We start from the raw sequence: 14,696 nt of genomic DNA, 5'->3' as shown, positions 1-14,696 counted from the left end.
CTAAACCTGCAGCGACGCCCCCGGCGCGGGCACAAAGGCTCCGACGGCGGCCGGCGGGGGCTGCCAAGCGCCCGGGAGCCGGCGCCAGAGGTCGCCTGCGCGCGCCCTAGCCGAGCCCCGGGCACCATGCCGCGGCGCCTGCAGCCCCGGGGCGCGGGCACAAAGGGCCCTCCGGCCCCGGCCCCGGCAGCTTCGGGGGCCGCCCGGAACGCCCACTCTGCCGCCTCCCGGGACCCCCCAGCGTCTGCCAAGCCGCTGCTGCGCTGGGACGAGGTGCCCGACGACTTCGTGGAGTGCTTCATTCTGTCAGGTTACCGGCGTCTGCCGTGCACGGCCCAGGAGTGCCTAGCCTCGGTGCTGAAGCCTACCAATGAGACGCTCAACTTCTGGACGCACTTCATCCCGCTGCTGCTGTTCCTCAGCAAGTTCTGCCGTCTGTTCTTCCTGAGCGACGGCGACGTGCCCTTCCACCACCCGTGGCTGCTGCCGCTGTGGTGCTACGCGTCAGGAGTGCTGCTGACCTTCGCCATGAGCTGCACGGCGCACGTGTTCAGCTGCCTGTCGCTGCGCCTGCGCGCCGCCTTCTTCTACCTGGACTACGCGTCCATCAGCTACTACGGCTTCGGCAGCACGGTGGCCTACTACTACTACCTGCTGCCCGGCCTCAGCTTGCTCGATGCCAGAGTCATGACTCCATACGTGCAGCAGCGCCTGGGCTGGCACGTGGACTGCACGCGCCTTATCGCCGCCTACCGTGCCCTAGTGCTGCCCGTGGCCTTCGTGCTGGCCGTGGCTTGCACTGTGGCCTGCTGCAAGAGCCGTACCGACTGGTGTACCTACCCGTTCGCGCTGCGCACCTTCGTCTTTGTCATGCCGCTCAGCATGGCCTGCCCCATTATGCTCGAGAGCTGGCTCTTCGACCTGCGTGGGGAGAACCCCACACTCTTCGTGCACTTCTACCGCCGCTACTTCTGGCTGGTGGTGGCCGCCTTCTTCAACGTGAGCAAGATCCCCGAGCGCATCCAGCCGGGTCTCTTCGACATAATCGGCCACAGCCACCAGCTCTTCCACATCTTCACCTTCCTCAGCATCTACGACCAGGTGTACTACGTAGAAGAGGGCCTGCGCCAGTTCCTCCAGGCGCCACCTGCCGCACCCACTTTCTCGGGTACTGTGGGCTACATGCTGCTGCTGGTGATCTGCCTGGGGCTCGTCATCAGGAAGTTCCTAAACAACTCCGAATTCTGCAGTAAAAAGTGAGCCTCCGCCTTGGAGGAGACTACTGGTTCGCCCATCTGTTTGGAGTTTCTGTTGTTGTATTGTTGGTTTGTTTTCAAGTTTCATTGTGTTTTCTTCTTTGCTCAAGGAAGGTGCTGCAAAACCATAGGGAAAAAGTTCACTGCTACAAAGGGATCCCAACCCACTGGAGGCTTTGAAGGAGGCTGGCGGGGGTGTTCAAGCGGTAGGGAAATAGTCATTGGTTCTTGCCCTTGGAAAAAATTCAGGTGATGTCTTTGACACCCAGGGATTTCTCAAAGGCAGTGAGTAAAATTCCAAATAAAGCCCCCAAAGAGTTTGCTTTTCCAGTCATCTGTGCCATTGGTAATAAGAAGTAGCCCCTATGAGGTCAGGTACACAATAAAGAGGGTAAATAGAATCCTTGGGAACTTCTATTTCAGTCTGAGGAATGCTTGGATTTGTCAAAAGAATGGAGCTTTGTAGGAAACAGGCACAAAGACGCAAACCCAGGGCTTAACCTGCTAGGAAATGCATGGAATGTGAACACAAATTAATTATTTCAAAGCGTTTTTCAGATGTTATTTAAATAGTAATATATACATTGATTTTTCATAATTTATCAAAGCCTGTGATGTGCACTGAATTTTCTTTGTCACGTGGTTTTGAATTTCACAGCCTTCTGCATTGCGTACACTTGAACTGGACATCAGGGGAAGCTACTTGAGAGTTCTCAACTACTTTCTTAAACAGTGTTTTCTGAAGGCCTGTGTCATGATACAACTGTGAATTATTCTACCTTAGGGACTCTGGTTAAACTATTGGTGAGGAGCTCGAGTGGTTTGTATAGACCCCAGATTTTTGTTTACTCTAATGTATTCCACAAAACGCATCCGGTTTTTGTTAGTTTGTTTTGTTTTTAATCTTTTTCTTTCCTTCTCTACTTATTTAAATTGCCACTGGAATAAATGTGCCTTTTGAAGCAATGTCCAAATGACTGGTCCTCAAACGCAGTTTCTTACATGGGGAGAGTAGTAAGAATAAGCTTTTCTTACCTGACTGCAAATCAAGGTTTCATGGTCCATCCAGGAGGGCAGAAGATGGTGTTAGTTTCAAGTTTTTGGTAGGACTGGAAGTAGTTTATAGGAGCATGCAGAGCATTTGTATTCCCTACAAGGACAAAGAGCCAGCCCGCTAATGTAGATGTGTTCCTAATGCAGCCATGGGAGAAGTTCTAGACTGATGCCATCCATCCTTGCTTAAAATTAAAAATATAATATCCAAGAATAAATGAGGCAGTTTTATTATGAAAGGCAGGAGCGCATTATTGAGTTGTCACTGAAAATTGGGGTTTAAATAAGATTACACTTGCCCAGTTAAACGCTGAAGTTTCATTTGGGTCCAGACTATGGAAATAATTGGCAGTCACCCTAAATCCTTGAAACACTTATGAACGTGTCCGTGAGATCCTTTCTAACAAACAGATTAGCCAATGTTATTTACACATTTCTTACAAATGCTAACCTGTAATTGAGATGACCACTCTAGATTAATACAAACCACTGAGATGACTTGTTTAAATACTTATCACACTTCCGGTAGGTCATTTTGTTAGAAGCCAAATAAGTCATTGAATGGGAGTTTTTTTGGTTTTGTTTTGTTTTGGAGACGTGTGCCTTTATTGGCTCAGCAGGAGGAGTGAGTGGCCGTGATGCCCACCCAGCTCTACTTCACTGGCTTGTAGGTGATGGAGAGCTTGCCCACGTAGTGGCGGATCATCCTGGGCTTGATCTCCACAACCTGATTGAAGGTCTTGGGCAGGATGATCATGTCCCACAGGTGCATCTTGATTTTATGATATAACTTAGATCATGCATATGAGGTAGATGAACACCTCAGCACTGGTAGACTGGCGCTTCTAAAACAATTGCTGGTTTTGTTTATGCTTTTAATCACTTCTCTGTAAACAGAGAAGCTCAGCACAATTCCCTGGAGGAACCGGTATCCTTGTGTGTGTTACTTTGCATGTAGAAGTTAAATTTATATATGTCTATATTTAATTTAGAACCTCTCATTGAGATTGTAAATACACTTTGCACAGTTGTTGATGAGTGTCAGTGTATCATCCTTTGTGAAGTGCAAGGAGATTCCTGTTAGGTTACAGAGGCTAATTTGTACTTACCACAGATGTTATTCCTCAGCTGTAACTTAATTCAGTACATGCATTCAAGGACAACTGTGGAAATCAGGATATTTCCACATGCAAATTTATTTGTATGTGATTGTTTTTTCTAGAGCCCCAAAGAACATTGGTTTGGAAGCTAGAGAAACAGGTTGAAGTGTATTATGTAGTTTCTTTGTAAAATGGGACCTCAATTTCAAAAGGAGCTTTCAGGAGGAAGACTTCTAGAAAGGATTAATGAGTTCGAGAACAATAACTAAAACACCAAATTTGTCATTTTAATTTTTTGTTGTTCTTCCAGGTCCACAGACAGAATTCTCTTCTTGTCCTGTGTCTTTGACCTTAAGCAGAGGCCACTTAAGGATAAAATTATACCCATATCATTTTTCAGGTGATTATGCTGCATGAGTACAGTGAGATGACACACTTTTTGCCATGCAGGTTTCAGCACCCACTATGTCCCAGGGAGAATGAGGACTCACTTTCCTCTTCCCTTTGCCTTTTCCTTCATCCACTGTTCTTTCCCATTCCGTGTTAGATTCTGTAGACCACATATAATAATGACAAGAGGACATTCTAGTTGAAAACTGGTTTGGCTTCACTCCATGTTTGCAAATAGGTACCATATACACTAGTCAAAACCAGGGATGATTTGTTAAACTATACGTTTATTTGCTAAATTTATCAAATTTCTTGATGTTTTAGAAGCAAATGTTTACTTTGAATCTCCCCATTTGCATGGAACTATCCAGGTTTATTACATATTTCAAGGTAATGCAGCAATAAGAACAATATATATTTTAAAATATTTTTCACACTTTCCATTTTGCCACATTAAAATTCAGTTTTACTTTATTGTGTTCAGCTGTTTGAAATGTAGGACAAATTATAAATAAGAATTCACTCCATTATCTATGTACAACCTATTTTGGCAGTAGAATTTTGAGGCATATTATGTAATATGTTTCATTTTTACTTGTTAGTCATGATCTGGATGACATCTCAAAAAGCAGCGCCATAGAGTCATGCCTGGAAAATGAAGGTGTTTGACTTCAGTGCTTGTCACCCCGTGGGTTGGTCTCTGGGGCTGACTCAGACTGATTTAGTTGGCTAATGGGGTTCCTTTCTTCCCTGCCCTTCTTGCAGCTCAGGTGAAGAGGATGACCTTCTGAGAGAGAGGAAGTGAGTTCTTCGGTCATGTCATGACTGGCTTGTAAAAATAAATGTGAACTTTTCCACTAGCCATACACTTTCTATAAATAGTCCAGGGAGAAAGTATGGGGCTACAGAGCTGGACAGAGTGGCCTTCACATATTTCCATTCATAAATCCAGCTCGTAAGTCCTTGCAGTCAAAAAACCATTTAGCCTAATTTATAGTGATACTTTGTAGGAATCATTTCTAAGAATGCAAAATTTTGGGACAGAGGTGATTTTTATCGTTTTTTTCCTGATTTGGTGCCAACTCTGAGGACTAATAGCAATAATAAACAGGGATTTTTTATCTTTACATCTCTTCATAACTTTAATTAGTTAATCTGCACAAAGCTATAATAGGAGACAGGGTATGGTGGGAGTTATCTCCATTTCAAGGCTTTATAATTGGTCCAAGGTGACAGGATTAAGTTTTCAAACTGGCATTAGAATGCAGAGACCATTGTGTGCTCAACTGTGTTTACTAGTTTGCATGGCTATAATGCCTGGCCAAGCACACAGACACTAATTGGAAAAAACAGATATAGATACAGTCCCTTAATTGACTAACTTTAAAATTGAGCAAAGTAAGATATGGCTGTCTTTGAAATTAGATCAAAATATCTCAAACAAAACGTTATCAGCCACTTAAAGTGGTTGTTATCATCTTGTTCAACTGTTGAAGTTGACCACTGCTGACTTCACTCTGTCACATTGTTTGAGCTATTCATTCATGCACTCATATCATCCCTTTCATGATCTTTGAGCACCTACTATGTGTAAGACACTGAGCAAGGATGCATCCTTATTATTATAGCCATTATCCTTTTGTCTTCTGGTGGAACAGAGAAGACACAGAAAGTCTCTCTGGCCAGGAACCAAACTCTGACCTTGGCTGTAGGCAGAATGCTGTAAGTCCCTGAGTTTGGGTCTCTTTTTTGTTAGCATAAGTGCAATCCATAGAATCTTATTTCTATTCACATGCTGACTTCCTCAGCAATCAATTTCTTTTTTCTTTTTCTGTCTGCTCCCAGGCCTATTGTTAAAAATAACTTGAAAATGTAATGTACAATCCAGGTGAGAGGATAGTCGGCATATGTACAGAATTGAAAAACTTATCACTATTATTATGAAAACACTAATAACAATAACTATTGGAAGATTGGTAGTATTCATACTATTATGAAGAGTGGATCATCCAAAGTGCCTGAATTGTGATGTCTTCAAGTGTCTGAATTTTATAGTGTAATAAAACAAACCAACCAACCACACACATAAGAAGGTAAATGCTTAGATCTCCAAAATTAACTGAGATTAACTAATGCTCTCTAGCCTTTTTCCTCTTTTAGGGTCTTTCATAACTTATGAAATATGTCTTAGAAAACATTAATCTGGAGGAAATCATTAAAAAGTGTCAGATGAAAAAAAAATAAGAAGAACGCATGGGAAGAGGAGAACAAAGTGGCTTAGAGTCACAGTCAGAATGGGGCAGCAAGTTCAACTGTGCAGTTAGCCTGAGTTTTAAATTTTGTCCTTAGAAAAGCATGTGAACTCCCAGGGTGTTAGTATTCAAGTAGACAGGCAAGGAATTCTGTTTCTCAGCTTAACCACATCTTGCAGCATTTGACCTGAGCACGAGTGTCCAGGTATATTTTGAGTGGTACATTTATCTCCTGGCTTAATGTCCTTAATTTGTTTCCATAAAATTAGGACAGAGGCAAAAAGGCATTACAGGATAGCACCAGCCAATTGTAAATCACCTTTTGAATCATTTTCTTGAAGGATTGCCAATATTCTCTGACATATATCACCTGACAAAAAGCGAACAAGCCTAGACTAACTGAAAAAGGAAGCATTCAGTGGTTGAAACTGAGCGCTACTGTATTCTTTTGTGAGAGGTCACACGTTTTCTTATTGAAGATTTGGCTTCTTCAATATTGTGAATCATTATTTCTTAATGTGAAAATGGGTATCAGTTCTTCTTAATCACTCTTCCAAAAGCAAATACAAATTTTTGTTGTCATTTTAAAAAGGATAACTTTATTGCATTTCTGGTCTGCAGATTTCTAATCAGTTTGTAGGCATTTTTGTTCTAGAATGGCTTCTTAAGAATCTGTGAGCAAGTTGCAGAATTAGAGTGTTTATTTATAGGTCGGGGGCCAAGAATGCTCATTTAGCTGTTAATTATGGCAGGATGTGACTTTTGAAAGCTCTGAACATATACCTATATGCAACAGTATACACACTTATTTACTATTTAGCTCAATGGAAAAACAGCCTGTTCTTTGAGCTTTTGAGAATGTTTCCCAATGTATTGTGCTTCTAAATGTAATGCACTCACTTTAATGCTTTTGTTCTCAATCAATCTCTGGAAGCTATTCCAAACGTGGCATTTCTCAAGGAAAATTTCTTGAATGTGCAAAATTATTCTCGAATGTGTAGAAGTGACAGGCCACCTTTCTGTCATGCCTTATACCTCCACCCAAAATACACAATAAGCACTCAAGGCAGAATTGGGGGTCTTCAGGTGGTCATTTGGCCATGCTGTAAAGATGGCCCTGCTTCTCCCAGTTCACCATGATGTTGAAGAAAGACACCGTGTAAATAAATCCTTATTTCTAGATAAAGCGTGGGGACACAATGTCATTTCTTCTTAGTTCCATCTCTAGTTGGAAAGCATAATCTGTTTTTAATAAGCTGGATGCAAAAAATAAAATTCATGGGAAAATTTTTTAAAGAAGTATTTTAATTTTATATTTGTAAAGTTTCTAATAGACATTTTTTGTAAAAGCAGGCCTTAGCACATAGGTGAGAACCAGAGCTTTTTGGAAAGACTGATCTTTATCCGGGGAGTTTAATCACCTTGAGCTCTTACCCAAATGATGAAGACCTAGTAGATCTTTAAAAATGTAAATAATGTATAGTCTAAAGAAGGATACAAATCATTTTTTAAAAAAGAAGAAAACGTGAGATAGGTTTTAGGTGTGTCTCATGGCTAAATTTAAAAGTCTTTTTAAAAATTCTGGTTCGAAACTTTATTAAATTCCCTCTCCCAGCAAAACCTAGCACAGAAGGTCTACTTTTTGAACAGGCTGGTTTTCTTTTCTGGAGGCTATGAACAATATTAGTCTAACCAATCAGCTGAGTACCAAGGCAATAAAGAGATGAGGCACCTTTCACTTTGATGAGTTTATGAGCATGGTGAGTAACACAGCCAGTAAAATGTACAACCCTGGAACTCTGTCCCTTGTTTCTTCAGAGTAGAAAGAAGAATAAGCCCCATGCCATCACTATATGGACCAGGAAAAGGCTTTCTGTGTTTCAGGGCTGGGGGAGGATTCTGTGGCTGCTTTGTTTTTTTTTAATCTGTATAGAGCATGTGGTTGCTCTGAACTCTCTTCATTTCAGCCATCTTCCAGGCCATTTTCACTACCCTTGAAGCCTTCACTTTCCACATATCCAGCTTGAAGAGAAAAGATTTCTAAAAGGATTCCATGTGTATTTAGGCCTCTAACCATCTGCTTTATGGGGTTCATCCATTTCCAAACTAAGGTTTTAAATATGGTGACTGTCCTTGGATTTGCAAGAATGTACAACCAAGCAGGTCCCCTTTTGCAGTAAAGGGCATTATACTTGAAGGGCCCTACTCGTTTTTTCCTCACGTCAGAGGCAGAGGGAAGAGTTAACAGTGATCAAATAGAGACCTTCATGTGTCTGTTTTTTGTTTTTGTTTTTAAGTTCATTTAAGGGTGATGATGGAGAAAGAAGGGAGTAAAACTGATGCATGCATAAAGAAATTTTTCCTATTGCTTGCCAGATTCATTCTTTTTAGGCTACCCTTACTCCAGTCCTTACCTACATCCTGAAGAACTGTATTTAGCTAGCAAGAGAGGCATTCTCAGGATATGTGAGCTTCAAGGCATGGACTACCATGTGGTTTCAAATCAATGGTATATTCTAACAGAAAAGCATTACTTAATCATAATTCTCCATTATGTGATAAAATAATCTATAGAAATAGGTATCACTTTGGCCAGTTCTGTGCATGTAGCTAAAACATAATGTGACACATTTCTGTTGTATCATTTGCTATGATTTTGGTTTCCTGAGACATTTGTTCACTACAGTCTTGAATATGAAATTCTGTGTAAATAATATAACTATGCATTTTTGCTGAAAAACAAATGTATGAAATAAGAATAAATTATTTGTAAGCACAGTGTTTAGGATCGTACGCATCTGCATGTCCAACAGTTATCTTTCAGCAACAAGGTATTCCTAAATTAACAGTAAAATATTAATAACACTAATAAACAAGATAAGAAAAAACATTACCCTTTTCATAAAATTCAGCAGGCAGAAGGCAAGAGCATTAGTTTACCCTGAAGAAGCACCCTTAGTATATTACTTTTTTACAATATTAGATAAATTAAGAAGAGAATTCATGTGTTACTTTGAAATCGTATCTTCTAAGAAAATACTTATATAACCCAGGCTATGAAATGTTTTCTTGCACCTTTCTGTTTTTCAAAAGCATATAGGGTCCATGGGCTTCTGTGCAACACAACCTTGTCCCAGAACCTTGGTGATATGTGTGAACTTACAGTATCTCTGTCCTAAATAATCCCAGCAAGGGAGATCCAATTTCAACTCTTAAGCTCTGTGGTGATGGCTAAGTCTTTAAATCATGTTGATTATTGTTTCAGAAGTTTTTGGTTATCAGGAACAGAAAACTCTCATGAAGGAAGAAAAGGTTTATAGGAGGAACACTGGGACTAGCACATAGCTGACCACCCAGGCCTCAGGAAGGAAGGGAGCAGGGCAGTGCTAGAGATTCTGGTGAGTAAATCTTGCCTCTCCAGGGCTCTGCCACCAGATGAGCCATCGTCAGCTTTTTCCTGGCCCTGTTGTGTCTGTCCCTGATTCAAATTCCCGGAAAAGAGTGTCAGATTGGCCTACTGCGGTCACATGGACTCCTCTAGAGACAAGGTATGGGTGCCTGTGATTTGAGCCCTTTCCGGAACCACATGGAGGTTGGAGGTTAGTTCCCACAGGAAGGAATGATGGGCAGACAAAAGCAACAACTGTCTGATTCATCCAACCCATTGGCGGTCTGGTCCACAGGCATTCCACTATAATCCCCACACCTGAGGAGTATGTGGACAAAGATTAAGGGAGACTGATGGTTTGGGCCATGTACACTGTATAAAGCGCTTTCCAAGCCAGGTGTCTTACCAGTGTGGGGTCCCTATTAAAGCTCTGGAGCATCTGGAGAAGGAGGGAAGAAAACCATGCTAACAGCCCAAAACAATAGCAACCACAGCCCAGCCCCTAGCTGGCTAGCACACACTCTCCTTTTTTATATGTGCTTTCCTTAATGTAACACAACTTGTATTTGTACCATCTAAGTGCTCTTGCCCCCTTTCCCAAAGACAAGCCAAAGCTGCCTTCACTTAGAACAGCAGCAAACTTCCAGCACTTAGGTTCTCCATGTGATGGGAATTCCCTTCATTCAGGTCAGGATGTGGCTAAATAAAACATTCAGCCACCCCCAACTCACTGTAGAAAGGCAGAGAATTGGCTAGCTGAGAGGCATACCATTTCTAGTGGCGCACTGTGCCACCAATACACAGCAGCCATCATCTCCTGTGGCCTAAGATGGACAAGGCCTCCACAAGCTGGTAGTGGTATGAGTTCTTCAGGTTCTGTGTGCTGGGAGAATCTCTGCCTACCTTGCTCCAGGGCCACTCCTAAGAGGGCCACTCCATTTGGGCTGTCTAGTATCTCTTGAGCCTGTGCCAAATACCTGCTTGTTTGCTTTTAGATTCACGTTCCCATACTTCCCTTCATCTGCTCTGTATTGGAGCTGATTCTCAGCTCTCTTGCCCTCTGGCTTTTTGTTAGGTCCTGCCAAGGGGACAAATGGTGGAAGATTGCATTGAAACAAAAAGTAGCAGAAGGCAGGTATTTTTTCCTGTCCCTCCCCACCCTTCTTGTTTTTTCCTGGAATCCTCAGCCCTGGCTGCTACTAGCAGTCACAGTGTAATCCTGAGGGAAGACAAGATAAGAAGAAAGCCAGAACATACAGTGGGGCCAAACAAAGTAACTCACAAAGGAAGCCTTGATCAAATTGTGCTTGAAGCCCACACACCTTTGGACTTTTCCATGTGAGCCAATACATTTCGTTCATCTTACAATTGAGTTTAAGTTATATTTACGTCTTGTAATCAGAAGTATCCTTAACAGATCCATAAAATTTGCTAACTTCTCAGCCATATATAATGGGATTTGCACAGCTCCCATCCCACCATGAGTGATCCAGTCTCACATTTTAGAATCTACCTATTAGATATTTGTGATACTTCATTTTTTAAGTACAGATATGCTGTATTAGGACTCAAAGCTACCCAGTGACCCTGATGTGATGCCTGAACTCCCATTCTTTATTGCAGATATTTCAAATATCTGACCCTATCACTCCCACCCTCTCCTCAACTCTCTGATCTTACTACTTCCCACCTTTTCAAGAACCATACTCTATCCATTACACATTGTTCTCCTGTATGTTCATCAACTACTTCTACTCAATAGGATTCCTCCTACAAGAATTTAAAAATGTACTACTAGTCTCTCCCACCTTCTAAAATAAGAAAAATCACCCTCTCCCCACTATGTCACACTCTAACAACACCCCCCTCTCTTTTTCACAGCCAGGCTTTTTTGAAAAAGTGGTGTACACCGCCTTTGTTTTTGTACCTCCCACTCACTCCTTTACCCACTGCATTCTGACTTCATTAAGTTCACTAGAATGATTCTTCTAAGATTTCCATCGGCCTCCTTGTTGATGGATAGACATTTCTGAGATCTTCTTTCCCATTCTATTCTCTTTGAAGCACTCTTCCTTTGGCCTCTGTGACTCTTGTACTATTCTTTTACAATCTCCTCTACTGACTTTCATGCCTGACATCAATCTTCTCAAAGAGTGAACACAGAGCATCTATACTGGTATAGTTAAAGGACTTTGGTCAGTGGCTTCCTGGTTCTGCCACTTTCTGTCAGCTTTCCTGCTCAATTTAGAGACATTCTAATTCTTGTTCAGAAAACCCAACCTTGAGTCTACTGTAATAATTCTAGTGAGTTTGTAAGCCAACCAATGCCTACTAATAAATCCCCTTTAGTACCAACTAGCTTGAGTAGATTCTGTTGTCTGCAACTGACCCCAAACTGATATATCAGGTAAGCAGAAAAGGATGGTGATCAGGAATGTTCTTTATTCCCCAAATCCATCATTGGCAAGTAGTCTACTGGGATTTTTTATCGTTAATTTTCCTTGGCAAAACAAAGCAGATTCTGAATCAGACAGCTACTTCAGAGAGCTTGATTCTATTTCAAAGCAAAAAAAGAAACACTAGGAAAATAATTACCTAGGAATTTTTTTCCATAATGTTTACTTAAAATGGGTAAAGGGAGACACAATACGAATACTTAGAATATATGTCAAGTGAAAAAATCTAAAATAAATCCAGGCTGGGTTTGGTGGTTCATGCCTGTAATCCCAGCACTTTGGGAGGCCAAGCAGGAGGGTCACTTGAGGCTAGGAGTTTGACACCAGCCTGGGCAATATAGCAAGACCCCATCTTTACAAAAAAAATAAAAATAAAAATAAATAAAATAAATCCTATGAACAATAAATGGTATTCTCATGTATCAATGTCATATATACAATGTTCATGTAAAAATTCAACCCCTAATAACCAAAAATTCACTAAATATAAATAGTATTCAGAATTCTAACATTGGGTGAGAATCCTGTAAGTCTTTGATCTAAAGAATTAACCGTGGTCCTCCATCCCAGCGGAGAATGGCCAGAGTGAGTCAGGATCTCAGCAGTTGCTTGGTTTCCTCTTTCTCTGGACAAAGGTGTATCCCTCTGCTTCTGCTAGCAGTGCCCTGAATTTCCTTTGAGGAATAATCCCTCCTGCTGAAGCTTGGTGGGACTGCAATCCAAGCCCAGAGTTTCTCTCAATTCTTTATTCTCCATGACTTGCCTGCACAGGTCTTCATGTAATTCTCTGGGCTACCCCATAGACTTTCAATAAAGTATTTCTTTATTTTTTGTTCCTTTTTCTCACCTTAAGTTCATCAGAAGTTTCCCATTTCCTGTAATGAAAAAATATTGACTGAGGACTTAGAGTTTCCAGTATGGGACATAAGGAGCTTGGAAGTTGTCACTCCATCCTAACATGTAAAAAGCTGAGCCAGGCGCGGTGGCTCAAGCCTGTAATCCCAGCACTTTGGGAGGCCGAGACGGGCGGATCACGAGGTCAGGAGATCGAGACCATCCTGGCTAACACGGTGAAACCCCGTCTCTACTAAAAATACAAAAAACTAGCCGGGCGAGGTGGCGGGCGCCTGTAGTCCCAGCTACTCCGGAGGCTGAGGCAGGAGAATGGCATAAACCCGGGAGGCGGAGCTTGCAGTGAGCTGAGATCCGGCCACTGCACTCCAGCCTGGGCGACAGAGCGAGACTCCGTCTCAAAAAAAAAAAAAAAAAAACAAGTAAAAAGCTGAACAGAAAAATCAACAACTCTCCTCAGAGACATGAAGTCACAGAGCAAACTGCTGCCCCCAAAATTGGAGAGACAAACAGGTAGACACAGAGTATCACAATTTAACAAAGCAGGAACCCACAAGAAGAAATTTCAGCAAGAACCAGTACCAAGTTCTTTTGTTCCCTATACATCATGACTAGTTTCCAACAAAAAATTACAAGGTTTACCAAAAGGCAAAAAACAGTTTGAAGAAACAGAGCAAGTATGAGAACAGTCTCAGATATGACAGGGATGTTGGAATTATCAGGTTGGGTATTTAAAATAATTATGCCAAAGGTTCTAATGGAAAAATAAACAACATGCAAGAACCAACAGATAATGTACAAAGAGATGAAAGTTCTGAGAAAGAATCAAGCATAAATGCTAGAAATCAAGAACATTGTGACAGACATGAAGAATGCTTTGATGGACTCATTACTAGGCTAGACACTGCTGAGTAAAGAATCAGTGAGCCTGAGGCTATGTCACTGGAAACTTCTGAAACTGAAAAACAAAGAAAAAAAGACTAGAAAAAAATCAGAAGAGAATATTCAAGAACCGTGGTGCAATTACAAAAGGTGTAACCTACACTTAATGGGAATACAAAAAGAAGAAAGGGAGAGGGGAACAGAAGGATATTAACAAATAAACACCCACTCAAACACTGCAGCTTGAAAGGAAATGACATTCCACATAGAGACAAGACTTTTGAATTACTGATAATTTCTTTCTCTCTTCTCTTTCTCAGAAGTCCACTATCAGTTTCTGACCTCCAAAAACTTTTTTCTTAAGAGCTGAAAAATTCCTAAAAGAAATGGAAGATTTAAGGAAACTGATTAGCTTTGCAATTTATAAATAAATGTTAAGCCATAGGATTAATAAAAGGTTTCACATCCTGCCTGCTCCCATAATTTCCATTCTCCCTATCTTGATCCTCTGCAGTTGTAAAAATATATGTGGAAAACTGAAAGGTGGGCAGAAGTGAACATTTATTAGTACAAAATGTAATTCTCTAAGAGCTACTTTACTACCTCAAGATGACCTGAGTGAAACTAATGGCCTAGTTTTTACCCAGCTCTTATTAATTCAGTGGTTGACTGCATTAGTTCATCCCTACCTCACTATCTGTTTTGAGGGTAGGATCTATAAATATCAGTTTAGCATTCTCTCAGATTCTTTAGTTGCACAGAAATGTCATAAAGTACAAAAGGAAACGGGTTTAAGGAAATAAATAATTCTACAGATACATGTAATAAGTCAACAAAAGAAGATGGTGTCCCAGTTCTCTCCTGTTGTTATCTTTATTTTGGTTTGATTTTTTTCTTTTGATTTGATTTTTTACTTTTGATTTTGGTGTTTTCTTTTTGCCAAGCTCCTAGAGAAAGCACCAAATATAAAAGCTAGCAGATATGAAATCCTGCCAGAAGCCCCTCACTTTGATTTCTGGTATTACCTATGTCTTGCCAAATGTAAAGCTTGTTATTATACGGGTGCC

The 14,696-nt window shown here is 41.2% G+C and overlaps 1 protein-coding gene across 1 annotated transcript; it reads left to right on the top strand.

Moving 5' to 3' along the window:
• The first annotated feature begins 6 nt into the window (after positions 1-6).
• Positions 7-14,463, top strand: PAQR9 (progestin and adipoQ receptor family member 9). The gene is made up of 4 exons (XM_031935271.1): positions 7-1,256; positions 10,515-10,574; positions 12,749-12,853; positions 13,168-14,463. The coding sequence occupies exons 1-3, from the start codon at positions 127-129 to the stop codon at positions 12,774-12,776; spliced, it is 1,218 nt and encodes a 405-aa protein (XP_031791131.1). The 5' UTR covers positions 7-126; the 3' UTR covers positions 12,777-12,853; positions 13,168-14,463.
• Positions 14,464-14,696: the final 233 nt, after the last annotated feature.

This window comes from Piliocolobus tephrosceles, chromosome 2, assembly GCF_002776525.5.
Source record: "Piliocolobus tephrosceles isolate RC106 chromosome 2, ASM277652v3, whole genome shotgun sequence".
Classification (NCBI taxonomy): domain Eukaryota; kingdom Metazoa; phylum Chordata; class Mammalia; order Primates; family Cercopithecidae; genus Piliocolobus; species Piliocolobus tephrosceles.
The sequence above is the reverse complement of the archived record's forward strand: the minus strand, read 5'-3'. Positions and strand labels throughout refer to the sequence as shown.